The 27,464-nt window shown below is 42.7% G+C and overlaps 1 protein-coding gene across 1 annotated transcript in view; it reads right to left on the reverse strand.

Annotated features, from left to right (window-relative positions):
• The window catches only part of LOC308578095 (uncharacterized protein), a gene marked incomplete at both ends in the record, with an annotated part of 52,038 nt that extends 34,517 nt beyond the window's left edge, over positions 1–17,521 (reverse strand). The window contains 7 exons of the mRNA XM_081178369.1: positions 1,298–1,477; positions 2,324–2,425; positions 4,877–5,030; positions 11,745–11,845; positions 12,611–12,751; positions 15,529–15,724; positions 17,397–17,521. Coding sequence (XP_081034495.1) covers positions 1,298–1,477; positions 2,324–2,425; positions 4,877–5,030; positions 11,745–11,845; positions 12,611–12,751; positions 15,529–15,724; positions 17,397–17,521 — 999 coding nt within the window. The remainder of the gene's footprint in view (positions 1–1,297; positions 1,478–2,323; positions 2,426–4,876; positions 5,031–11,744; positions 11,846–12,610; positions 12,752–15,528; positions 15,725–17,396) is intronic.
• Positions 17,522–27,464: the final 9,943 nt, after the last annotated feature.

Consider the following 27,464-nt stretch of genomic DNA (forward strand, 5'->3'; position numbering starts at 1 on the left):
CAGAGCAGGCTTCCTAAACCTTGGCCCTCCAGCTGTTTTCAAACTACAGTGCCCATCATCCCTGACCACTAGACCTGCTAGCTAGGGACCATGGAGCTGTAGGCCAAAAGCATCAGGAGGGCCAAGGTTGAGGAAGCCTGATAGAGAGCTCTACCTCTCTTTCAAATCAGAGCCGGCAAAGGCGGTGGAGTTCCTGCGCGGGTGCCTCGAGGCGGTTGGAGGATGGATGGCAGCTAACTGGTTGAGGTTGAATCCTGACAAGACTGAAGTTCTGTGGTGTGTGGGCGGGTGGGGGGGACTCCCTGGTCCTGAACGGGGCAACTGTGCCCCTGAAGGACCAGCTGCACAGTCTGGGGGTCATTTTGGACCCATGGAGGCACAGGTCTGTTCTGTGTCCAGGGCAGCTCTATCTGGGATGCAGGATAAGACCCTCCCTGCCCACGGACTCTCTTGCCAGAGTGGCGCATGCTCTTGTTATCTCCAGCTTGGACGACTGCAATGCGCTCTATGTGGGGCTACCTTACTGCAATTAATCCAGAATGTGGTAGCCAGACTGGGGGCCGTGAACAGCCGCAGAGACCACATAACACCAGTCTTGAAAGACCTGCATTGACTCCCAGTACGTTTCCGGGCACAATTCAAAGTGTTGGTGCTGACCTTGAAAGCCCTAAACAGCCCAGCAGATGAAACTTTCCTCTGGTTGTCAATATTAAGAGGATGCCAGCAAGATCAAGCCTTTCTGTAAAATAAAGGATTTAAATCCAGTCTGACTGAGACCACATACCACCGGTCCCAAGAGATCTGCTTTGGCTCCCAGTACGTTTCCAAGCACAATTCATAGTGTCGGTGCTGACCTTGAAAGCCCTCAATGGCCTCGGCCCAGTAGACCTGAAGGAGCATCTCCACCCCGGACACCGGGGTCCCTCTCCCGAGGGCCTTCTGGCGCTTCCCTCCCTGCAAGAAGCCAAGTTACAGGGAAGCAGGCAGAGGGCCTTCTCGTGGTGACGGCCGCCCTGTGGAACGCCCTTCCATCAGATGTCAAAGAAATAAGCAATTATCTCACTTTTAAAAGACATCTGAAGGCAGCCCTGTTTAGGGAAGTTTTTAAATATTTAATGCTGCCTTGTGTTTTTAATATTTGGTTGGCAGCCACCCAGAGTGGCTGAGGATACCCAGACAGATGGGCAGGGTAGAAATAATAAATTATTATATATTATTATATATCCAAAGCCAACATGAAAGCATTCAAACTCTGACGGAACGGAGCGGCGCACACCTCTTCACAGCATAGACCCACCTTGTCCAGGCAAAGGTTCCCATGTCTCTCGGCAATAGCCTTTCGGAAGCCGTGAGACAGTGGATACAGCATGCTGTGATGCGGGTGCACCGAAGGGAGCCGGTTCTTCTCCAGCTGGTCAGCCACAATACTGACAAGCTTCTTCATTCTCTCGCCGTAATCGGTCCAATCACAGACGATCTGAAAGGGGGCAAAGAAAACCAGGGTTCTAGATTCAGGTAGGTAGCCGTATTGGTCTGATGAAGTCAATATATATATATAAATTGTCCAGTAGTGCCTTAGAGACCAACAAAGTTTGTTCTTGGTATAAGCCAGGCACCCCAAGCCTTCGGCCCTCCAGATGTTTTAGACTACAATTCCCATCATCCCCGACCACTGGTCCTGTTAGCTAGGGATCATGGGAGTTGTAGGCCAAAACATCGGGGGGGGGGCGCAGGTTGGGGATGCCTGATATAAGCTTTTGTGTGCATGCACACTTCTTCAGATACACTGAAGCGGAAGTCCCCAGACCCTGATATACAGAGGGAGAAGTCCCCAGACCCTGCTATATAAGAGTAAGGAGAAGCCCCCAGACCCTGATATATAGTGGGAGGGTGAGTTGGGGTTTTTCTCCGAAGGGTAGTAGGAGTCAATGGGTATGGTCCACCTGCTGGCAACTGTGAATGACTGAAAAAACAAGGGATGGTACGCAGATGACCTGAAATAGTTTTAGGATATGTAATGAGACACATTCGTCCACAGGTTGACCATACCGATTGAGTCCTACTACCGTTCAGAGAAATACCCCGCCCCACCCTCCCTCTAAATATCAGGGTGTGGGGACTTCCGCTTCAGTGTATCTGAATAAGTCTGCCTGCACATGAAAGCTTAGACACAGAACAAACTGAGTTGGTCTCTAAAGTGACATTGGACAATTCCTGAATTAGGTGACGCTTTTACCATTACCGTGGTACCTTGGGACTCAAACGCCTCGGTTCCCAAATGCCGGAAACCCTGGGAGTGTTGGCCCTTAAAACTCTGCCTCACCTGCAAACAGTGCGCCAGGTTGCAGTAAGCGTCAGGAAAATCCGGCTTCAGTTTCAAGGCGGTGCGATACGAAGCAATTGCCTCTGGGATGTTTCCGGAATCCTAGAAAGGGAGGGATATTTCAGCAATTGCCACTAGCTTTTTTCTCAACCATCAAAACCAAAGATGAAGAACAGACAGAAGGCACGATGATCCACACCTGGTAGACTTATAAAGTAACATTCAACAATCATTGGAATAGAACAGGGGTCGGCAAACTTTTTCAGCAGGGGGCCGTCCACTGTCCCTTAGACCTTGTGGGGGCCAGACTAGATTTTGGGGAGGGGGAAAAAGGAACGCATTCCTATGTCCCACAAATAACCCAGAGGTGCATTTTAAATAAAAGGACACATTATACTCGTGTCAAAACATGCCGACTCCCGGCTAGATTGAGAAGGCCATGGGGCCGTAGTTTGCCTCCCCATGCTATAGAATAATATTGAGTATCAGCATGTAAAAATTCAATAGAAACCTACTCTTAACAATTACAATAAATTGTAATTAATCGTACAATAAATGAATATTACAATGAATGATTATTGTAATTGATCATAGAATAAATGTTACAATAAATGGTTATAAAACAATGGCAAGTCACAGTGTCTACAATAGCCGCAGCGAGAATCTTAACAGACAAAGGATGGAAAGGAGAATCCCATCCCTACTAAGTTGGCGTAGCTAGCAAAAAGGCTAAAATACGCAGAATTAGCAAGATTATAATACAGGCAGAATTACGAGAGGTTTTGGAAGAAACATTTCATAGAGAACAGGACACTTGCAGAGTACAGTGGTACCTCTGGATGTGAATGGGATCCGTTCCGGAGCCCCGTTCGCATCCTGAAGCGAATGCAACCCGCATCTGCACGTCGCAATTCGCCGCTTCTGCGCATGACATCATTTTGAGGGTCTGTGCATGCGGCGAAACCCGCAAGTAACGTGCTCCGTTACTTCTGGGTCACTGCGGAGCGCAACCCAAAAATATTCATCCTGAAGCATATTTAACCCGAGATAGGACTGTATTGTCTAAATTTACAGGGGTGCCCAAATTTTCCCAAAGAGGGCCAGATTTGACATGAGGGCGGGGCAAATTTGTTGAGCTGTTTTAGGATTTAACCCCAAGGTTGTTGAGCTCTTTTTAGGATTGAAGTTGTTGAGCATTGGGGGGGGGGGGTTGCCCCAGTAAGTAAACCAGGTTACGCTCCCCGGCCACACGCTGGACATGTGTGGTCTAAAAAAAAATGTTGGGAAAATTTAAATTCTTTGGCAGGTGTGGATTGACAAAGGACAGCAGGAAATATGACAAAACCAATGCATTTTGAGATCTAGGAGAGACGAGCAAAAGGGCGCCATCGGAAATGTGACGTAGGGGTGATTGGAAGTCACAATGAGATTTTTGGGTGTGGAACTCCACCATACTTTCCGTCTATATAAGCCACCCTCTATTTGGGGGGGCTCAAATTTAAGAAAATGAGCCATTCACCCACCCAATCACCCGTATAAGACCTCCCCCCCCCCATTTTTATTTCAAAGTAAAAATAGCAATTTTTTCATTTTCCTTTTAAAAAATTTATTTACAAACAAACACATAGACACAAAACAAAATTCGTATTACCCTACCACCCAAAATTTCAGACATTAAAACCACCCTTGTGGCTTCCCTCCACCGCCCCTCACCCTCCTATATAATATTTCACATTGCCATTTTTATTTCCCCCCTATTTATTTATTTATTTTTGATTTCATTTTACATGCTAGTTGCCGTACATTTTCAACACTATACATTACATATATGGATTCCCCACATCTAACCCTATACACAACTCAGCATTTACCCAAATACCCACGTGACTTCCTTCACTCACATTCACATTGCAATTTTTATCTAAATTTATATTTCTTAACTCTTTTAACTTACTATTTATTATTATTATAAACCAGATTTACAAACATTAAACCAAACATATCAACATGTTAGTTTTTGAGCAGTACTTGAACACATAATCTTCAAACCATTTCCATTATATTTTTATTTTCCAGTTTGATTGGTACCTTATTACTGCACTTGACCTTGCCAGTTCTATAAATTCAATTAGTTTCTTTATCCAGTCATCCTTTGTGGGTATATATTTCCTGTTCCAGTTTTGTGCAAGGAGTAGCCTTGCTGCAGCTGTCGCGTATAAGAATAATATCTTCCCATCTTGTGGTATTTCTTTACCTCTTATACTCAGTAAATATGCCTCTGGTTTCCCCCTCTAAATTAATTCTGATCATCTTTTTTATTTCCTCATGAATTTTTTAACGTTTCTGTAGCCCCACCATAAACGTATCGGCGTGCCCTCTGCCTCCTCAGACTTCCAGCATAAATTCCAATTCTCCCCTTTTTCTTTTTGTGCCCCATCTCGGTTTGGGACGGCTTTTGCCAGTTGTTTTCCTTTTGTAAAAACTAAGATTCCCCTGCTGCCCCCCCCCAGTTTTTTTTTAAAAAAATAGATTTAGCAGAGACACAAAGCTTACCTTATGGATGGAAGCAAGGTTGCTGTGGGCATCGGCAAACGCAGGATTTATCTGGATTGCTCTTGTGTAGCATTGCAGAGCTCCCTGGACGTCTTGCATTTCCTTCAAGGTGTTCCCCATGTTGGAATAGGCGTCTGCAAAAGTGGGACTGATTCTGACATGGAGGGGGAGAGAAAAAGTGCCATTTTGGTACAAAAATACTCTGAAGTTACGCTGGAAATGTAAGGGTCAAGAAGGCTCTTTCTATCCTATACGGTGGTCTTTAGGGCAGTTCATTAAAAAAACTTTTTTAAAAAATGCCTTCTCCAAAGCCTTCACAAAATAGGAAAACGTCCAAGAAAACAGCTATTTTCATGGAGGGTTGAGATATTAACTGATATGCACAAAATTTCAGATATAGCTATATAATCCCTAGTGTAGTAAGATAAGACCTTGGGAGCAGGCATCTTCAAAAAAGTGTTTTTTATGAACCACCCTAGTGGTCATGTGAGACAGTGAGACCTTGGTTCTCAAATGTTTTTTATACAGGTTTCTTTATACAGAAGGTTTTTTATACAGAAAGGTTCAGCATTGTGGCATCCTCTTCATACGGACAAGCAGCACTTTCCTTTTGGGAAATTCCATGCTCCTCAATTCTGGCAATTATTAATCACTCTCAATTCCACCCTAATAATTGCCACCTGCCCGGATTTTAACTTGTCTGAATTAATTTTTATTTGAATTACTTGATGTCTGCTTTTAGGCTCGTTGTGTTGTTTTTATGATGTTAGCTGCTCTGAGCCCAGCCTTGGCCGGCGAGGGTGGGATACAAACAAAAACAAATTATTATTATTATTATTACTACTACTCAAACGCTTTGGTTCCCAAATGCCGAAAACCCAGAAAAAGTGTTCCAGTTTCCAGGCGTTTTTCGGAAGCCAAACATCAAATTTGGCTGTCAGCTATTCTTTCTGGGGCGCCTGCACCAATCAAACAGACTTCGGGAACAGATTAAGTTTGGTGCTTTGGTTTTTGCAATTTATGTGGTGTTTTTGTTTCGGAGGCTTTTTTGGTTCATTTGTTTTTGCGACTGTGCGGATCCCAGTTTAGTTACTGATTGATTGATTGATTGATTGATTGTGTGATTGCAGAAACGGATAGAAGCCCCGGTCCCCATCCGAACAATGACTATCATCAGTGCAGGTGAGGAAAAAAAATAATTTTCATTTTTATCATTTACAAGACTGTTGTATTTATTTTAGAGTACAGTACATGGATGACTGCTTTCATTTTAGGGATCAGTGGTCTCGTTAGATAGTAAAATTCATGTTAAATGGCTGTTTTAGGGATTGTTTTTCAAAGTCTGGTACGGATTAATCCGTTTTGCATGACTTTCTTTTTTTTTTATATAATAATTTTTATTACGTTTTTTTCCAGATTACAAATAGAAAAGAAAGAACATAGACAGTAGAAAGAAAGAAAAAACAGAAAATCTCAACCATTTCAACAACTTATTTCAGATTTCTATCGGGCTTCCCCACATCTCCCACATAGTGCATTCTTAACAATAAAATTATCAGCAAATTATAACCTTGTTTCATGTGTTTCTTTTTACTTTCAATTGCAGTTTAAGTTTAAATCTCTTGTTTTCAATTTACTTTTAAAATATAACATATTGTCATTTTTACCCATTTAAACCTTGATTCTTTCGTAAAAATTATCCAATTTCTTATATAAACCATTTTGTTGCTGGGGCTGATATTCCAAATCATACGGCGTCTTAAGAGTCATATAACTTATAATACTTTTGCAAATAGTCCTTAAATTTACACCAGTCCTCCTCCATTGCTTCTTCTCCCAAGTCTCGAATCCTTGCAGTCATCTCGGCTAGTTCCATGTAGTTCATCAGTTGCGTCTGCCAGTCCTCCAGTGTGGGCAAATCTTGAGTCTTCCAATGCTTAGCGATAAGAATCCTTGCTGCAGTAGTAGCATACATAAAAAGAGTTCTATCCTTCTTTAACACCTTCTGGCCGACAATGCCCAGGAGGAATGCCTCTGGTTTCTTAGGGAAAGTGTATTTAAACACCTTTTTTAACTCGTTATATATCATTTCCCAGAAGGCCTTCTCTCTTGGACAGGTCCACCAGAGGTGAAAGAATGTCCCTTCAGCCTCCTTACATTTCCAGCATTTATTATCGGACAAGTGGTAGATCTTAGCAAGCTTGACTGGGGTCATGTACCACCTGTATACCATTTTCATAATGTTTTCTTTCAAGGCATTACATGCCGTAAACTTCATACCGGTGGTCCATAACCTTTCCCAGTCCTCAGACATGATGTTATAACCAATGTCCTGGGCCCATTTTATCATGGCTGATTTAACTGTCTCATCCTGAGTGTTCCATTTAAGCAGCAAGTTATACATTCTCGATAATAGCTTGGTCTTTGGTTCTAACAATTCTGTCTCAAGTTTCGATTTTTCCACCTGGAATCCTGTTTTTTTATCTAGCTTAAAAACCTCATTAATTTGGGCATAATGAAACCAATCTTGCACTTTACCCTTTAACCTTTCAAAGCTCTGCAACCTCCAATTATCTCCAATGTTTTCTATTATTTCCCAATATTTCGGCCAACCGGCCTCCATATTGGGTTTTTTCCGAGCCTTGGCCTCTATTGGTGATACCCACCTCGGAGTTTTGCTTTCTAGTAAGTCTTTGTATTTTTTCCAGACCATAAATATTGCTTTCCTGACAATATGGTTTTTAAACATTCCATATGTTTTTGCCTTGTCATACCACAAATACGCATGCCAACCTAACGAGTTATTAAAGCCTTCCAGATCTAGGACATCAGTGTTTTCCAACAAGATCCAATCTTTCATCCAGCAGAAGGCTGCAGCTTCGTAATATATCCTTAAGTCCGGCAGGGCAAATCCCCCTCTTTCCTTTGCATCAGTTAGTATTTTAAACTTTATTCGGGGCTTTTTGCCCTGCCAGACAAATTTAGAGATATCCTTCTGCCACTTTCCAAAACATTCCACTCTGTCCACAATCTGCAAGGCCTGAAACAAAAACAACATCTTTGGCAAAACGTTCATTTTTATAGCTGCAATTCGGCCTAACAAGGACAACTTCAGTCTTGACCAAATTTCTAGATCCTTTTTAACTTCTGACCAACATTTCTCATAATTATCTTTAAATAAATTCAGGTTCTTGGAGGAGAGATTGACCCCCAGGTATTTCACTTTTTTAACAATATTTAGTTCTGTTTCCTTCTGAAACCCTTCTGTTTCAGTAGCTGTCAAATTTTTCCCTAACACCTTAGTTTTTTGTTTGTTCAACTTGAAACCCGCCACCCGACCAAATTTCTGTATCAGTTCCAGAACTCTTTTTGTACTAGATTCTGGCTCCTGTAATGTTAAAACCAAGTCATCTGCAAATGCTTTCAGTTTATATTGTTTCACTCCGACCCGTATTCCTTGTACCTGCCGATCCTTCCTTATCATGTTCAGCAAAACCTCCAGGACTGAGATAAACAATAAAGGGGACAGGGGGCACCCCTGACGTGTACCTTTTTCAATCTGAAGCTTTTCTGTCACCACATTGTTCACTATTGTTCACTAGATAGAGTTTTGCATGACTTTCTATGGGAAAGTGCACCTTGGTTTTGGAACACATTCAGTTTGAGAACCAAGGTACCACTGTATAATTAACTGGGGGGGGGGAGAGAACATTTGTGTAAAAACCAGAAGCCTTTCTAATAGGTTTAACGGGTGAAGAAATACCAAGAGACCTAAAAAGACAGTGTATTCTATTTATGCCAGAATGTTCTTAGCCCGGATGTGGAAGGAAGAGAAGGTCCCAACAAAAGAAGAGTGGATTATCAAAATGACTGTGAAGATCAGACATCAAGATGATAGGAAATTTAAGCAAAGAAAAAAGTTAAAAGGACAAAATGGGGAAAATAATGAAGATGAAATGTGAAAAAGCATGGTGCAAAAACCTTAAGGATATAACCATCGTTAGTTCAAAGATGGCAAAATTAAGGGAGAATGAGATAGGCAGGAGAAGTAAATATTTAAAAAACCAGAAGAGGGAAGCTGGGGGAGATTGGGATTCATCTATGCTGTCTGCAAGAATGATGTTTGTGTTGAATATAAAATGCTAAAACTTAATAAAAACTATTTATATATATAAAAAAATTAAACAAGAATGGGAAAAATTTATTGAATACCTTAAAGATACATATTTAGAAATAATAATAATAATAATAATAATAATAATAATAATAATAATAATAATAATAATAATAATAATAATTGTATCCCGCCCTCCCTGGCCGAAACCGGTCTTAGGGCAGCTAACATCAAATATATAACATTAGTATAAAATCAAACAATAATTAAATTACCTCCTAAAAACAAATCGGGATCAAATTAAAATCGAATTAGATGGTTTTCCACAGGCAGGATTGATATAACATTGATGAAGCCAAAGTAGCAAATAAGGAAATGGAATAGAACGAATCATTGTAATTACATGCAAGAAAAGATGGCAAAATATGGAAACGGGGGGTGGGGGTGGGGGAGAGTCCAAGGGGTTTGTATAATCCCAGTATTGTATATATTGAAAATGTTTGGAGTGTATGGAAATAAAATGATAAAATAAAAAAACTGAATAATAATAATAATAATAATAATAATAATAATAATAATAATAATAATTATATCCTGCCCTCCCCAGCCGAAGCCGGGCTCAGGGCGGCTAACAACAATCAAAATAGTCCAACATTTTAAAACATTCATTATAAAATTAATTAAATCAAATTAAAATCAAATTAATGGCAACCATCAAGCAAAATTCTGTGCAGGTTGCCAGAGGAGGGAGTCAGTCTGCGCCCTGACCAAAGGCCTGGTGGAACAGCTCTGTCTTGCAGGCCCTACGGAAGGATGTCAGGTCCCACAGGGCCCTAGTCTCTTGTGACAGAGCGTTCCACCAGATTGGAGCCGCAGCCGAGAAGGCCCTGGCTCTAGTTGAGGCCAACCTAACCTCTCTGTGACCTGGGATCTTTAGGGTGTTTTTATTTGCAGACCGTAAATTTCTCTGTGGGACATACCAGGAGAGGCAGTCCCATAGGTACGAGGGTCCTAGGCCGTATAGGGCTTTAAAGGTTAAAACCAGCACCTTAAACCTGATCCTGTACTCCACCGGGAGCCAGTGCAGCTGGTACAGCACCGGATGGATATGATCTCGCAGCAAAGACCCCGTAAGGAGTCTCGCCGCGGCATTCTGCACCCGCTGGAGTTTCTGGGTCAGTCTCAAGGGCAGCCCCACGTAGAGCGAGTTACAATAATCCAGTCTGGAGGTGACCGTCGCGTGGATCACAGTGGCTAGGTCAGGGTGAGAGAGATAAGGAGCCAACTGCTTAGCTTGGCGGAGATGAAAAAATGCCGCCTTTGTTATAGCTGTAATCTGCGCCTCCATGGAAAGGGAGGTGTCGAAGATTACACCCAAACTCTTAACGGACGATGCTGGCACTAATTGCACCCATGCAAGAGATGGGAGTTGCCCCCTCAATCCCATATCGCTCCGTCCCAGCCAGAGGACCTCTGTCTTCGAAGGATTTAACTTCAACCGGCTCCCACGTAACCATCCAGCCACAGCTTCCAGACATCTGGTCAGTGTATCTGGGGCCGAGTAAGGATGGCCATCCATCAACAGATAGAGTTGGGTGTCATCGGCATACTGATGGCAACCCAGCCAAAAACTCCGGACAAGCTGGGCGAGGGGGCGCATAAAGATGTTAAAAAGCATCGGGGAGAGTATCGCACTCTGAGGCACTCCACACACCAAGGAGTGGCGCGATGACAATTCCCCCCCCCCAAGCGCCACCCTCTGTCCCCGACCGGAGAGAAACGAGTGCAGCCATTGAAGGACTGTGCCCTGGATCCCCACGTCGGCAAGGCGGTGGTCCAGAAGTTCGTGATCGACCATGTCGAAGGCTGCTGACAGGTCTAGAAGAATCAGCAGCCCCGACCCGCCTCGATCCAGCTGCCTGCGGAGATCATCTGTTAGGGCGACCAGAGCCGTCTCGGTCCCATGACCAGCGCGGAAGCCGGACTGGAATGGATCGAGAGCAGATGTTTCATCCAGAAACCTACCAAGCTGTTCAGCAACCGCTCTCTCAATCACCTTACCCAGGAATGGAAGATTCGAAACCGGGCGGTAATTGGATAGATCTAAAGGATCTAATGATGTTTTCTTTAAGAGCAGACACACCACTGCCTCCTTCAGTTCCCCTGGGAATATCCCAGTGCCAAGGGACAAATTGATGATATCCCCCAGGGGGGCCCGCACCTTGTCTGGGCACGCTCTAATCAGCCAGGACGGGCACGGGTCAAGAGGACAGGTGGTGGGCTTTCCAGCTCGGAGGAGTCTGTCCACATCGGCTGGGGATATCCGGTCAAAGTGGTCCAATACTGGACCCGAGGACAGTCGAGGGGCCTCCAGTTCCTTTATTGTATCCAAATTGGCAGGGAGGTCATGGCGGAGCAACAGGACCTTCTCCGCAAAAAAGCTCGCAAATGCCTCGCAGCTGTGTGTCGAATTGTTATTTAAATTTGGCTGTCCTTCAAGGGACAAAAAATAAAATAAAAATAAAAATAAAAAATAAAAAAACCTAAAAGAAAAAGAGAAAGTGCTTTATCCACAAGAGGAGAGCTTTCCCACAGGCACCAGACCAGCGCATGAGGAGTAATAATAATTATTAACAACAGCAACAATAATTTATTATTTATACCCAGCCACTCTGGGCGGCTTCCAGCAAAAGATTAAAATACAGTAAGGAGGAGCTCTTTCAATCTATTTTCCCCATGGCTTTGGAAGCTCACCTGATGGCCTCCTTGTAGTGCATGAGGGCCTCCTGGAGCTTCCCCTGCTGTTGCAAAACACTGGCTAAATTTGAATGCGCAGCTGCAAACTCCGGGAAGACCTGCGGGGAAGAAGCTTACTCTTAGTTTCCCTGAGAAGCATTCTAAAGAGACGGAGGCTGCTCTTTGAGGCTCAAAGGTTGTGGGCGTGAAATAAATCCTCATTTGGATTGACTTGCAAAAATTAAGGAGGAGGAGGAACCTATGGACTGCCTTTTTAGCATGCATAGGAAATACTGTTGGGAGATCAGACTGTCAAATGACCAATGCCGTATTTTAAAGAGCCCCTCTTTGATGCTCAAATGTGGCAGGGGCTGGCTGCAAAATAAATCACCGTTTGGAATGATTTGTGGTAATGATAATAATAATAATAATAATAATAATAATAATAATAATAATAATAATAATGGGCCTATGAACTGCCTTTTTCGTACGCATAGGAAATACTGTTAGAAAATAAGACTGTCAGGGGATCAAGCTCAGCCGACACAGAGAACAGCATGTGCCCAGCTTTTATTTCAATTTCTGTACCGTTCCTTAACACCTTGCATTGTTCTTCTGATGAAAAAGCAGATTTTTGGTCATTCCAGGAGGCCTAGGAATATAAAAAGGGGGACAGACCCTCTTCCTTCCAAAAGGGACTTATCGGACCATGCTTTGTCGAGCCTCAAAATGCTACTTCACTTTCACTTCTTCACCATTATTTCCGTTATTGATCAAGAAAAATTTGATCGGCGATTTTTAAAAAGACCCAGACTAGGAGTCCAGGGTACGCATGCCTAACCCTTATATCTCAATTTAATTGTTGTAATTCTCCACGCACGTACCTCAAGAGCTTTCCGGTAGAGGCGGACAGCCTCCTCGATATTCCCTTGTTCTCGCTTGATGTTCGCCAGGTTATTAAGAGAATCCGCGTGAGTCGGACATAAACGGAGAGCTGTATTGTAGCATTCCTCGGCTTCGGCAACCTTCGAAACACAAAACAGAGTTTTTACACGAATATTAGTATGTCTTTCACAGGAGCCCAAAAGGCTGCTCTGTGATGTGATGGCTGGATTGAGGTTTGATACGGCCCCTCAGCTCCTGACGGTAACTTGGTATTAGAGCGGTTCATAAAAAACTCTTTTTTTGAAAATGCCTGCTCCAAAGTTCTTCTCTTACCAACAGTAGAGATTATATAGCTATATCTGGAATGGCATGCATATCAGTTAATATCTTTTATATATATATGCCAGCTGTCCTTTGTCAACAACCAATTGTTGCTGTTTTTTATATTGAATATATGCTATATGGTAACTGTTGCACCTCATAGGTAACTCAAGCCTTCTGCACGTCACAAAAGATGTATTTTATCAAAGTCATTGTTGAACTGAAATACAATTAAGAAGTATATTAATAGTGAAATGCAATTAAGAAGAAGCATATTAACAGTAAAACCCCACAATTGTTGAGCCTTTTTTAAGGATTTGACCTCAGAGGTGCTGACCTTTTTTTAGGATTAAAGTTCTTGAGCTTTTTTGGGGGAAGTTTTGCCCTAGTAAATAAACCGCCACGAGGGCCGGATTAAATCGACCAGAGGGCCAGATTAGGCCCCTGAACTGGACTTTGGACATGCCTGGTCTAAAAGAACATTGGGAAAATTTAAATTCTTTGGCAGGATAGCAGGAAATATGACAAAACCAATGCATTTTGAGATCTAGGAGAGATGGGTGGAAGGCCCCCAAAGTGGACTTTGGACATGCTTGGTTTAGGGGAACATAAATACAAGAGCAGACTAATCCGATTCAAACTCTCTTTCCCGCACACTTACCGTCTTTTGCAAGATGTATTTAAGGAAGACAGTAAGGGAAATGGTTTTGGTCATACTAAATCAAAATTAAGAGACAGAGTTGCTAGATAGTAAAAGAAAATCATTGCCAAAAACGTATAAGAATGGCATACAAAGGATGAAGAAGTTAAGTCGGTTATGATTAAATGGGCTCAAGATTTTGGTCATAACATTGAATTAGATAAGTGGGAAAGATTATGGGCAAAAACAATTTATTGAATGTACAGCACTAATTAAAAATTTAATGAAGGTGACGTATAGGTGGTATTTGACGCCGACTAAACTTGCTAAAATATATATAACTCAAGATAAGGCACGCTAGAAATGCAAGGAGAAGGAAGGGAATTTCGTCCATAGGTGGTGGATGTGCACTAAAGTCAAAGTCTACTGGGATATGATTTACAAAGAATTGAAAAAGATCTTTAAATATACTGTTATTAAAAAAACCAGAGGCTAATTTTTGAAAGTGATTTACAAATGCTAAAGTAAATTGTTTTAAGTAGAGTAAGAAGGTAAATAGGGCGATATATGTTCAGGTAGGCAGCTGTGGTGGTCTAACGCAGTTGAAATATATAAAAAATATATAAATTGTCCAGTAGCACATTGCAGACCAACTCAGTTTGGTCTTGGTAGAAGCTTTTGTATCTGAAGAAGTGGACCTGCATACAAAAAATTATACCAAGAAGAAGCCAAGTTTAGCAAGCCCTGTTTAGGGAAGGACTATTGTATTTTAATATTTTGTCGCCAAGAGTGGCTGGGGAAACCCAGCCAGATAGGCGGGGTATAAATTTTATTATTATTATTATTATTATTATTATTATTATTATTATTATTATTATTATTATTATCATCATCATCATCAGGTGCTACTGGACAATTTTTAAAGGGTGATATAGAAATGCTAAGAGGATCGTGACTGCTTAAGAAAGCCAGGGAGTGGGAGCGGGGGAAGGGGGAGGGGAGTCGACGCTTGGTATGAGCAAAGTTGTATGTGACGATATGACAAAGGAAAAAATAAAAGAGGACTTCTTCTAGGTTCTGTACCCCAAATCCCCCCCCCAAAGAGCCCAATTTCGAGGTCACCATCATCCGGAAGGCTTTTTTCAGCAAACCCTCTGACATACAGAAAGCAAAAGGGACCGGTTTCATTTTCTTTTTTTAATTTTTATTTTATTTATAACATAGTCCACAACAACTCATACATACAAACAGACCCACCACCATTGACTAATTATCAAAATTAAACTCCTATCCTCTTACACAAAGAAAACATAACATAAAAATAAAAGACTTTATTCTGTTAAATGGCCGCCTTATTTACCTCTTGTATACTATTTCTTTTGTATGGGATTATTACAATTTTTCCTAATTATGACTTAAACCACAAAGTCTCCTGTAGAAATTAATTGAAACAAGTCCAAGTGTATATTTTGGGGCACTGTTTGGTAAAGTATTCTCTGCATTTTCCCCATTCCTTTTGGAATTCTTGTCTGGGTTGTGCCCTAATTGTCTCTGTTAATCTGGCCAATTCAGCATGGGGTAAAAGCCTAAGAAAAAGCTAAACAACTTCAATCCTAAAAAAAGTTCAACAATTTAAACCCTAAGAAAAGAGCTCAACAACTTCAATCCTTAAAAAAAGTAAACAACTTTGGTCGGCCCTTATGGCCCTTCACTTCATCAAATCTGGCCCTCTTTGAAAAAAGTTTGGACACCACTGCCTAATAGGAAAGTTTCTGTATTTTTTTTTCACAGGCCCACCAGAAATGTATAAGTGTCCCTTCTTCTTTACTGCACCTCCAGCACAGTTTTTTTGTTTTATACATTTTAGCTATTTTGGCAGGTGTTAAGTACCATCTATAAAACATCTTTTATATAGATGTTCCCCCCACCCCAAGGCAAAAGGGACCAGTTTCTTACGCTGCCTTTCTCTTTCAGCGCGTTGGCCAGGTTGCAGTAGGCGTCAGGGAAGTGGGGCTGGAGCTCAATGGCCCTCTTGTAGGTATCGATTGCCAGATCGATCAGCCCCTGTTCGTAATACACACATGCCAGGTTGCCGTGGACAACAGCGTGGTTGGGACTCAGGCTCAGGGCCCGTAGGTAGGCTGCAACGGCTCTGAAATGAGATCAAGGACTGGTTCAGTTTCATTGTCACCAGGGTGGATAAAAATCTGTTTTTTAAAAAATAAAATGCTTTGGGAGGACGATTAAGAGGATCGAGGCGGGCCGGGACTGCTGATTCTTTTAGATTTGTTAGCGGCCTTCGACATGGTCGATCACAAACTTTTGGACCACCGCCTTGCCAACGTGGGGATTCAGGGCACAGTCAGACAATGGCTGTGCTCCTTTATCTCAAGTCGGGGACAGAGGGTGGCGCTAGGGAGGGAGTTGTCGCTGCGGCACTCCTTGTTGTGTGGAGTGCCGCAGGGCACAATCCTTTCCCAGATGCTTTTCAATATCTTTATGCGCCCCCTTGCCCAGATTGTCCGGAGTTTAGGGCTGAGTTGTCGTCAATATGCTGATGACACCCAACTTTATCTGTCAATGGACTCGGCCCCAGACACACTGACCAGATGCTTGGAAGCCGTGGCTGGGTGGCTGCGTGGGAGCCAGTTGAAGTTAAATCCTTCGAAGACAGAGGTCCTCTGGCTGGGTCAGGACAACATGGGGTTGGGGGGCCAACTCCCATCTCTTGTGGGGGCGCAATTAGTGCCAGAGCCTTCTGTCAAGAGCTTGGGTGTAACCTTCGATGCCTCTCTTTCCATGGAGGCACAGGTTGCAGCCACAGCAAAGGTGGCATTTTTCCACCTCCGCCGTATTAAGGAATTGGTTCCTTACCTTTCTCGCCCTGATCTGGCCAGTGATCCATGCGATGGTCACCTCCAGGCTTGATTATTTTAACTCGCTCTATGCTTAGACTCACTCTGACACCCTATATGGGATTTGGTATATAAATTTTCCCGTGGCTTTTTTGCTGGCCCATGTAGCACCAGCATGGATAGCTGGCTTGGGTGAATAGCTGATGTTTCCTCCCTTTGTAGTCTTGATGAGGCTGCATTTTAAGCTGTATTTTAATTAACTGGGGTTTTTTTCTATTCTATTTTATTGTAATTTATATTTGGTGTTAGCCGCCCTGAGCCCGGCCCTGGCCAGTGAGAGCGGGGTAGAAATAAATAAATAAATAAATAATTCGGGGAAGAATTATTTGTTTTAAGTTTTTCATGTGTGCGAAAACTCAGTCCAAGTTTTTCTTGGGGAAAAAATGTTTCAGCACATCAGTTAAGCAACATGGATACATATGCTACCATGTTACTGTTTTAGTGAAATAAATTGCTTAAATTGTTATGAAGGAAATGTTTCTTTTCTCCTTCCAATCAAGTACAGCAGAAAAGTTGTTCAAATAAAAAGTGTTCACTTATTAAAACTCACCATCATTTCGTCACAATCGGGCTGTATATAGCAGAACCAAATCATTTTGATATAACTGTAGAAAAGACTCTGAAGTTAGGATTCCAAAAAGGAAACCTGCCTCCGATTGTCAATATTAAGAGGATGCCAGCAAGGCTGAACCTTCCGGTAAAAGGGGGGTTTAAATCAAGTCTTATGGATTTGGGATTTAAATCAATTTGCTTTAAATAAAATCAACCCTCTAGGCAACAATGGGAGTTAGTTTGGGTATGGGTGCAACCACTAAACTGAGAATATAAGACGTAATGTGATTATACGCAAAACCAATAAAAAACATTTATATAAAAAAGAGAATATAAGCTCTATGCCTATTTGCTTACCTGTCAAATATACGCGCCTCCTTCAAGACGTTCCCCAGATTAATGTAAGCATCCAGGAAGTTGGGGTCCAGGGTCACCGCCTGAAAATATTTAAGATAATAGATTTTTGTTACTAATACAGTCATACCTCAGGTTGAAGTAGCTGCGGGTTAAGCATTTTCGGGTTGTGCTCCGTGGCGACCTAGAAGTAACAGAGCGCGTTACTTCCGGGTTCTGCAGCTTGCGCACGTGCAGACACTCAAAATGATGCCACACGCATCTACGGAAGCAGCAAATTGTGACCCGAGCATGTTCGCTTCAGGATGCGAACGGGGCCCCGGAACGGATCCCGTTCGCATCCAGAGGTACCACTGTATAACAGCATGGTTACTTTTAAATAAGTGGGTCAACTTTGACCTAGGCTGCCTCCTACCTACCTTCCTACCTTATCAATCTACCGACTTTATCTTATTATCTATCTACTTGCCTATCTATCTATCTATCTATCTATCTATCTATCTACCTACCCTATCTATCAAATCTATCTACCTACCTACCATCTAATCCAGGTGTGGCCCAACTTGGCCCTCCAACCCCCATCATCCCTACCTAACAGGACCAGTGGTCAGGGACAATGTGAGTTGTAGTCCCAAAACAGCTGGAGGGCCAGGTTTGGCCATGCCTGAATCTATCTACCTACTCAATCAATCAATCTAACTAATCTATCTATCCATCTACCAACCTTTCTTATATATGTATCTATCTAATCTACCTACCTAATCTATCTATCTAATCTAATCTAATCTAACTATCTATCATCTATCTAATCTATCTATGCAAGGAATATCAACTGTACGAGAAATGGTACCAACTAATGGTACTAACAGGACACCGGAGGCCCATTGCAGCTGAAAAAATGCCTCCAGTTTTAATATAAAAAAGAATGGGAAACGTTTATTGCATATTGACAAAAGCAGTGCACACAGGTTAATACATTAGCAGGATTATTTTTTTTAAAAAAACCCACCTGTAATGGTTAAATTTAAAGTAGAATCATAGAATCATACAGCTGGAATAGACCACAAGGGCCATCGAGTCCAACCCCCTGCCAAGCAGGAAACACCATCAGAGCACTCCTGACATATGGTTGTCAAGCCTCTGCTAACTGGGACTTTTCTCTTGCTTTTCTTTTGTGCAAATACCCCCTTCCCCCTGTACCTACCTACCTCTCGACCCTCCCAAGGCCTGCTACCTGAAAGCCATCGAGACCCAACCCAACTTTGCTGTGGCATGGAGTAACCTCGGCTGTGTGTTCAATGCGCAAGGGGAAATCTGGCTGGCGATTCATCACTTTGAGAAGGTAACTGTTACAGAGTTTCTGGGCTCTAGATGGGAAGGCCTGGAAAAATAATGATAATGATAACAATCCAATATAAGCCCCATTAATTGGGCTAGTAGCGTTCTCTCTTCTTCTGTTAAATAATGTTTTATTAATTTTTCATTAATCACAATCCAATAGAAGCCCCATTAATTGGGTTAGTAGCGTTCTCTCTTCTTCTTTTAAAGAATTTATTATTTTCATTCATAGCAATCTGATTTAAGCCCTATTAATTGGGCAAGTGGCATTCTCTTTGTAAATTATTTTTTCATTAATTTTTTCATTAATAACAATCCCATATGAGCCCCATTAATTGGGCTAGTGGCATTCTCTTTTTAAATTATTTTTTATTAATTTTTTCATTAATAACAATCAAATATAAGCCACATTAATTGGGCTAGTAGCATTCTCTCTTCTTTTAAATATTTTTTTATCATTTCTTTCATGAATAACCTGATCTAAGCCCCATTAATTGGGCAAGTAGCATTCTCTTTTGAAATATTTTTTTACTAATTTTTTTCATTCATAACAATCCAATTTAAGCCCCATTGGGCTAGTTGCATTCTTGCTGCCGTCGTTGCAGACATAAGAAGTCTTATACCTAGTGAGAAGGCTTCTGGCTTTTTTGACAAATGTATTTTCAAACATTTTCTTTAAACTCATCATATATTATTTCCCAGAAAGCCTTGACCAATGTCACATAATAACAGATGCATATTAGTATATCGCTGCTTCGCAAGATGTTGCAGGGCTGAATGAAGTGGTTTGTAATAACACTGTCAAAATTGGATGCAATTTTTAAATATATACAGTGGTACCTCGTTTTACATAGACTTCAGGTTATACACTCCGCTAACCCAGAAATCGTGCTTCAGGTTAAGAACTTTGCTTCAGGATGAGAACAGAAATCGTGCTCTGGCGGCTCAATGGCAGCAGGAGGCCCCATTAGCTAAAGTTCAGGTTAAGAACAATTTCAGGTTAGCAAAGAAGGAAAACTACCCAAGACTTTCTTTTCAATGACGAAAAACTGTAATCTAATTGATGTTTGGAGACTTAGACATCCACTGGAGAAACAGTTTACATTTTATTCGGAACCAATTAGTCAATGTCAAGAATAGATCAAATTTGGGTCTCGAATGAACTAACTCCAGGCTAAACATGCCCAACTCCCTTAGCCGTTCCTCATAAGGCATCGTTTCCAGACCTTAGACCATTTTGGTTGCCCTCCTCTGGACACGTTCCAGTTTGTCAGTGTCCTTCTTGAATTGTGGTGCCCAGAACTGGACACAGTACTCTAGGTGAGGTCTGACCAGAGCAGAATACAGTGGCACTATTACTTCCCTTGATCTAGATGCTATACTCCTATTGATGCAGCCCAGAATTGCATTGGCTTTTTTAGCTGCCGCGTCACACTGTTGGCTCATGTCAAGTTTATGGTCAACCAAGACTCCTAGATCCTTTTCACATGTACTGCTCTCAAGCCAGGTGTCCCCCATCTTGTTTTTGTGCCTCTCATTTTTTTTGCCCAAGTGTAATACTTTACATTTCTCCCTGTTAAAATTCATCTTGTTTGTTTTGGCCCAGTTCTCTAATCTGTCAAGGTCATTTTGAAGTGTGATCCTGTCCTCTGGGGTGTTAGCCACCCCTCCCAGTTTGGTGTCATCTGCAAATTTGATCAGGATGCCCTTGAGTCCATCATCCAAGTCGTTGATAAAGATGTTGAATAAGACCGGGCCCAAGACAGAACCCTGTGGCACCCCACTAGTCACTCTTCTCCAGGATGAAGAGGAACCATTGATGAGCACCCTTTGGGTTCGGTGAGTCAGCCAGTTACAAATCCACTGAGTGGTAGCATAGTCAAGACCGCATTTTACCAGCTTCTTTACAAGAATATCATGGGGCACCTTGTCAAATGCCTTGCTGAAATCAAGGTAGGCTACATCCACTGCGTTCCCTTCATCTACCAGGTTTGTAATTCTGTCAAAAAAGGAGATCAGGTTAGTCTGACATGACTTATTTTTCAGAAATCCATGCTGACTATTGGTATCACAGCATTCCTTTCTAGGTGCTCACAGACTGTTTGCTTAATGATCTGCTCCAGAATCTTCCCTGGTATTGATGTCAGACTGACTGGGCGGTAATTATTTGGGTCCTCTCTTTTCCCCTTTTTGAAAATAGGGACAACATTTGCCCTCCTCCAGTCTGCCGGGACTTCACCTGTTCTCCAGGAATTCTCAAAGATGACTGCCAGTGGTTCTGAGATCGCATCTGCCAGTTCTTTTAATACTCTTGGATGCAGTTCATCTGGCCCTGGAGACTTGAATACATCTAAACTAGCCAAGTATTCTTGTACTATCTCCTTAGTTATTCTGGGCTGTGTTTCCTTTGCTGAATCATTTGCTCCAAATTCTTCAGGTCGGGCATTGTTTTCTTTATCGGAGAAGACTGAGGCAAAGAAGGCATTGAGGAGTTCAGCCCTTTCTGTGTCCCCTGTTTGCATTTCACCATCTTCTCCTCTGAGTGACCCCACTGTTTCTTTGTTCTTCCCTTTGCTACGAACATACCCATAAAAGCCTTTGTTCTTGCTTTTAACCTCTCTAGCAAGCCTGAGTTCATTCTGTGCTTTAGCTTTTCTGACTTTGTGTCTACACGTGCTGGCTATTTGTTTGAATTCCTCTTTGGTGGTTTCCCCCCCTTTCCATTTTTTGTACACATCCTTTTTTAATCTTAACTCAGTTAAAAGTTCTTTAGATAGCCACCCTGGCTTCTTTAAGCACCTTCCATGTTTCTGTCTCATTGGTATTGCCTGACGTTGTGCTTTTACTATCTCCCTCTTAACAAACTCCCAGCCATCATGAACTCCCTTTCCTTTTAGTATTACTGTCCATGGGATCTCACCCAGCACTTCCCTAAGTTTTATGAAGTCGGCTTTCTTAAAGTCAAGAAATTGAGTCCTAGTATGCTTGGCTGCTCCTTTCCGCTGTATAGTAAACTGCAGAAGAGCATGATCACTCGCGCCTAATGATCCTTCCACTTCTACCCCACTAACCAGGTCATCAACATTGGTTAGGACCAGATCTAAAATGGCTGTTCCTCTTGTTGCTTCTCCCACTTTCTGGACAATGAAGTTGTCTGCAAGGCCAGTGAGGAATCTGTTTGACCTTATGCTCTTGGCTGAGTTTGACATCCAACAAATATCCGGGTAATTGAAGTCCCCCATTACTACTATCTCCCTTCCTTTTGCATGCTTGGCCATCTGTTCCAGGAAGGCATCATCTATGTCCTCCGTTTGGCTTGGGGATCTATAGTAAACTCCCACAATGAGATCTCTCTTATTCTTCTCTCCCTTAATTTTGACCCAAATGCTCTCACTTTGGCTTTGAGGTTCTAAATCTTGGATCTCTTCACAGGTATACACATCCCTGACATATAACGCCACTCCTCCTCCTTTCTTGTTTGGTCTGTTTCTCTGAAATAGATTGTATCCCCCCATTTTTACATTCCAATCGTGGGACTTATCCCACCAGGTTTCAGTGATGCCTATTATGTCATATTTAGTTTGCTGTACCAAGAGCTCAAGCTCATCTTGCTTATTTCCCATGCTTTGCGCATTAGTGTACAGACATTGAAGTCCATTAATCATTCCCCCGTGTCTCTTATTTAAGGATTTTTTCCTCCCACCACTAGGTCTGCGTGCTGTTTGCTCCATTTGGTCTATGACATTTGGATGATCATCTTCATCAATTGATAGACTCCTACCTTCAGGAGCACTGTCTCCCTCCCCCACATTAGTTAGTTTTCCTGTCAATTTGGTTGGAGGGAGAAGGGTAAACATGTCCACGTAATCCCCATTGAGGATCTTATTCCTCTTCTTCTGGGACAAATGGTTCCCCAATATAAAATCAGTGGATTGATTGGTAGCAACTTTTACATCCTCCACCAATGCCCCATCCTTCCATGCCAGTACACCATTGAAGGTCTTACGATGGGAATTGGCCCTCCTTTCATGCGCCCAAAGTGGGATTATCTTCCCCCAAGCCCCAGTAGCTATCCATGGGGCCCTCGCTATCCGAATCAGAGGATGGCGTACCTGACTCATCCTCGGTCTCTGACTGCTTACTTCTCTTCTTCTTAGAGGACGTGTGCTTCCTCTTGGACTTCCTCTTCCCACCTTGGACCTCAACGTTGGCTGGGGTCGCACTTGCCGCTGGCTGAGGGGTGGGAGGTTCAATGTGCTCATCCTCCAGGGCGGAACCCGCGCTGTCCTCGGTAGAGCTGTGCTGGGGCTGCTGTTCCTGAAACACACTAGGAATGTCTACAATTTGTGAGACGGCGTTACCGCTGGCACCCTTGGCGGTGGCCTTCCCCTTGCCGGGACCCTTAGCCGGCGCCCTTCCTTTGCCTATGCTTTGGTTTGTTTTCTTAGCCATGGCTGCCTGTGCACGGGTATTTGGGCGACCTGTATTCGCCGTTTCTGACTGGTTGCTGCCCCCTGCAATGACGGGGATGTCCTGTTGAACTTGGTAGCTAGAAGGAGTGTCGGGTATCACCTCCTGTGACAGTTCCGGGGCTGGAAGCGCCAAAGCCCCCCTAGGCCTACACTGTCTGTAAAATGTTTCAAACGCCATGAAAAATTGGGCGAAGGCTTGAGGGTCGCAAGGCATGGCCGGCACTTGAGCGCCCCCATTGCCTGCGGGGGGTGCCAGCTGATTGGCGGAAGTGGATGCCTGCTGGTCTCCACCGGAAGCCATTTCAAACTGAATCGTGAACTGGAACCACTAAGTTATTCGCCTAGCAATTTAAAATTGCCTACCTAGGAGGTCCGTGTACCCCCTTACCCGTTCAGTATCACCTGCGCTGACTTAAATGCAATCGCAATCCACTGTCCGTGATCAGCAACACGGCCAAGAATTACCTAGCTCAGTATTGTCAACGCTGTCTAGCTTGCACTTGATTATGGGATTGCTAATTGCACCCAGTTCAGTATTATCAACACTGGCCTAGCTATTAACTAACCTTGAAGAGGTTGGCTAAACCTAGTTCAGTATTAACCACGCTGTCTCAGTCAGTATTAACCACACTGACTTAGGTCTAACCTAATTTCAGTAAGGCTCGGTGTGCCCTAATTTGGTCTATATGAAAATAATGGCTATATAATTAGCTCTAAAATGAACACAGTGTTATTTGAATTTAACCTCTCACTACGCAATAAACAAAACAGGGCAGCCTTTCCTCAAAAGGCGGGAGCCAGAATCACCAAACCCATTTCAATGGGCAATACTCAAAACAATGCAATCCAGTTACACAGGTAGGAACCAAAGAAAATAATTGTTTATTTCTCTATTTATTATTTATCTATAACAACTATGAATTGACTATACTAAATTATGAAACTTAATGCCTAGGCAGAGCCCGCGAGCAGAATGAGATAATTTGAATTCACCCTTTACTAAACCCCATAAATCGCCTCTGCATTAAATTAGAATATTATTTAAAGGGGTAAAGAGATGAGATCACTTGTCAATTAAACTGCCCAATAAAGCACTTCATGGAGGATGAATGACACCCTCTTTAGAGATAAGGAGATTCATATGAAGGCCCAAAAAACCTTAAAGGACTACTTTGAAATAAATTTAAGGGCCGAGGTAGAAAAAAGAGTGATCTGGGACGCAAGTAAAGCTGTGATGCGAGGTTTCTTAATTCAACAAAATTCAATAAAGAAGAAGAAACAGAATGAGAAAAAGGAAAAGATTTTGGAAAAGATAAAGGAAGGAGAGAAAAAATTAAGAGCAAAGCCAAAGTCCCAGGAGATTTTGAGAGAGATTAAGTTATACCAAACACAATACATGGAATTGATGAACCAAGACATTGAATGGAAGATAAAGCAAATGAAACAAAAGACATTTGAATCGGCAGATAAATGTGGTAAACTTCTGGCATGGCAATTGAAGAAAAGACAGAAACTAAATACAGTTACAAGCCTAGAAGTGGATGGAAAAAACATATCTAAACCCAATGAGATTAGAAATTGCTTTTTGAGTTATTTCAAAAAACTTTATACTCAAGGACCGCAAAATGAAGAAGAAATAGACAAATTCCTTGACAAATATGGATTACAAAAAATCTCTCATCAAAGTAAGATGGATCTGAATCAGAGAATAACAGAGCAAGAGATAGAGGCTGCCATTCAGAATATGCAATTGGGCAAATCTCCAGGACCAGATGGACTGACCTCCAGATATTACAAATCTCTGAAGGAGTGGTTGATTCAACCATTAAAAGAAGTCTGTAATGAGATTTTAGAGGGGGAAAAAGGCACCTGAATCGTGGAAAGAAGCGTTCATTTCACTCATACCAAAGACAGAGACTGAAAAGACTCAATTGAAGAACTACCGCCCAATATCACTACTTAATGTGGATTACAAAATTTTTGCAGACATTTTGGCAAAAAGACTTAAAAAAGTGTTGATGGAGAAGATTCATAAGGACCAAGCAGGCTTTCTCCCAAAAAGGCACCTAGCAGACAATGTAAGGAACATAATAGATATTTTGGAAAAGTTAGAGGTGGATATAAACTCTAAAGCAGTATTGATTTTTGTGGACGCGGAGAAAGCCTTTGACAATATTTCTTGGAGTTTTATGAGAAAGAATCTTCATGGGATGGGGGTAGGGCAAGGTTTTGAGAATGGTATGGGTGCAATATACTCTGAGCAAAAAGCTAAGTTGATTGTAAATAATGTAATAACTGAGGAATTCAAGATAGAAAAAGGAACACGACAGGGGTGCCCAATTTCCCCATTGCTTTTCATTTCGGTTCTGGAGGTGTTGCTGAATATGATCAGAAATGACCAGCAGGTTAAAGGTGTACAGGTCGGAGCTAAACATTATAAGTTAAGAGCATTGGCAGATGACCTAGTATTGACTTTGCAAGAGCCAAACACTAGTACGAAAAAGGTTCTAGAAATAATCCAACAGTTTGGCCAGGTAGCCGGATTTAAGTTGAATAAACAAAAAACTAAAGTTCTAGGAAAAAATTTAACAGATATGGAGAAGGAGAAATTCCAAGAGGAGACAGGCTTGACGGTGGTTAAGAAGGTGAAATACCTGGGGGTTTATTTGACATCTAAAAATTTGAATTTGTATAAGGATAACTATGAAAAAAGTTGGTCAGAAATTGAAAAAGATCTAGAAATATGGTCAAATTTGAAACTGTCATTGTTAGGCCGAATTGCAGTGATTAAGATGAATGTATTGCCTAGAATGTTATTTTTGTTTCAAACCTTGCAGATTCTTGATAAGATGGAATGTTTTAAGAGGTGGCAGAAAGATATCTCGAAATTTGTTTGGCAGGGCAAAAAACCCAGAATCAAATTTAAAATATTAACAGATGCTAAAGAAAGAGGGGGTTTTGCCCTGCCGGACTTAAAATTGTACTATGAAGCAGCAGCGTTTTGCTGGCTGAAAGAGTGGATGCTCCTCGAGAACACAGACATTTTGGATTTGGAAGGTTTCAATAATGCATTTGGTTGGCATGTGTCAGGGGTTCAGAGATAGAGGCACAGGTGAGGGAGGAGACGGAGAGCGACGAGGAAGAATCCCAGGACAGTGAGGAAGAGGATGACAATGACTTGAGATCTTCCATGAGTCTCTCAAGTGAATCGGAGGATTCTCAGGAGGGGGCGCCCCTAGTCAGGACAAGGGGGGTCACAGGGGGGACCTGCCAGGAGCAGGGAAGCAGCAGGGAAACCCCGAGTGGGAGTGGGAGATCGGGGCCGGCTTCCCAGCAGGAACGAAGGGAAGAGAGGGGAGTTCCCAGTGTGACACACGGAGCGGAGCAGGAAAGAGACAGGGGAAGGAGATCGGGGCAGGACGTCCTGCCGGAAGAGGCGGAGAGAAGAAGAAGAAGAAGAGTTTGGATTTGATATCCCGCCTTTCACTCCCTTTAAGGAGTCTCAAAGCGGCTAACATTCTCCTTTCCCTTCCTCCCCCACAACAAACACTCTGTGAGGTGAGTGGGGCTGAGAGACTTCAGAGAAGTGTGACTAGCCCAAGGTCACCCAGCAGCTGCATGTGGAGGAGCGGAGACTCGAACCCGGTTCCCCAGATTAGGAGACTACCGCTCTTAACCACTACACCACACTGGCTCTCTGAGTAGTACAGGGAGTAGTGTAAGTGTCAAGAGGAAGGTCAGGGGTAGCGAACGCGCGCCAAGTTCAAATGTGGAGGCGCGCGGAAATGGAGAAAGCCCGGAGGAGGAGCCTAGCCCCAAAGCACGAAGGAGGGGGGAACAGGCATCTGAGGAATCCGCTTCAGGAGAGAGCAGGAGGGAAGGAACCCAGGGGGGCAGAAAGACCCTGCGGAAAAGGAAAGACAGGAAGAGGTGGTCTAGCACAAGCCTCTTAAGTTGGTGTAGAGGCGGGACCGACTCAGAGGGGACTTCAAATGTCTGACGTTAGAGACGCGGGGCTGCGCGCCTCGGTTGTGGAACCAATAATGAACTGCAATAAACATCCTTGTATATAAGAAGAGCTTGGCGTTGGTCTTTTGTGAGCTGAGACCTGAGGCAGCCTCTGACAGTAAGTCCCCTCCAAAAATACGCAATTTTTTTTTTTTTTTTTTGCAAAGCTCACGAAGTTTGGCAGCCATGAGTATGGAGCAGCAGATAGCTGAGCTACGCAACGCAGTCTCCCGGCTTACCACTGAGGTAGTGG

Source organism: Podarcis bocagei, assembly GCF_964188305.1.
Source record: "Podarcis bocagei genome assembly, chromosome: W".
NCBI lineage: Eukaryota > Metazoa > Chordata > Lepidosauria > Squamata > Lacertidae > Podarcis > Podarcis bocagei.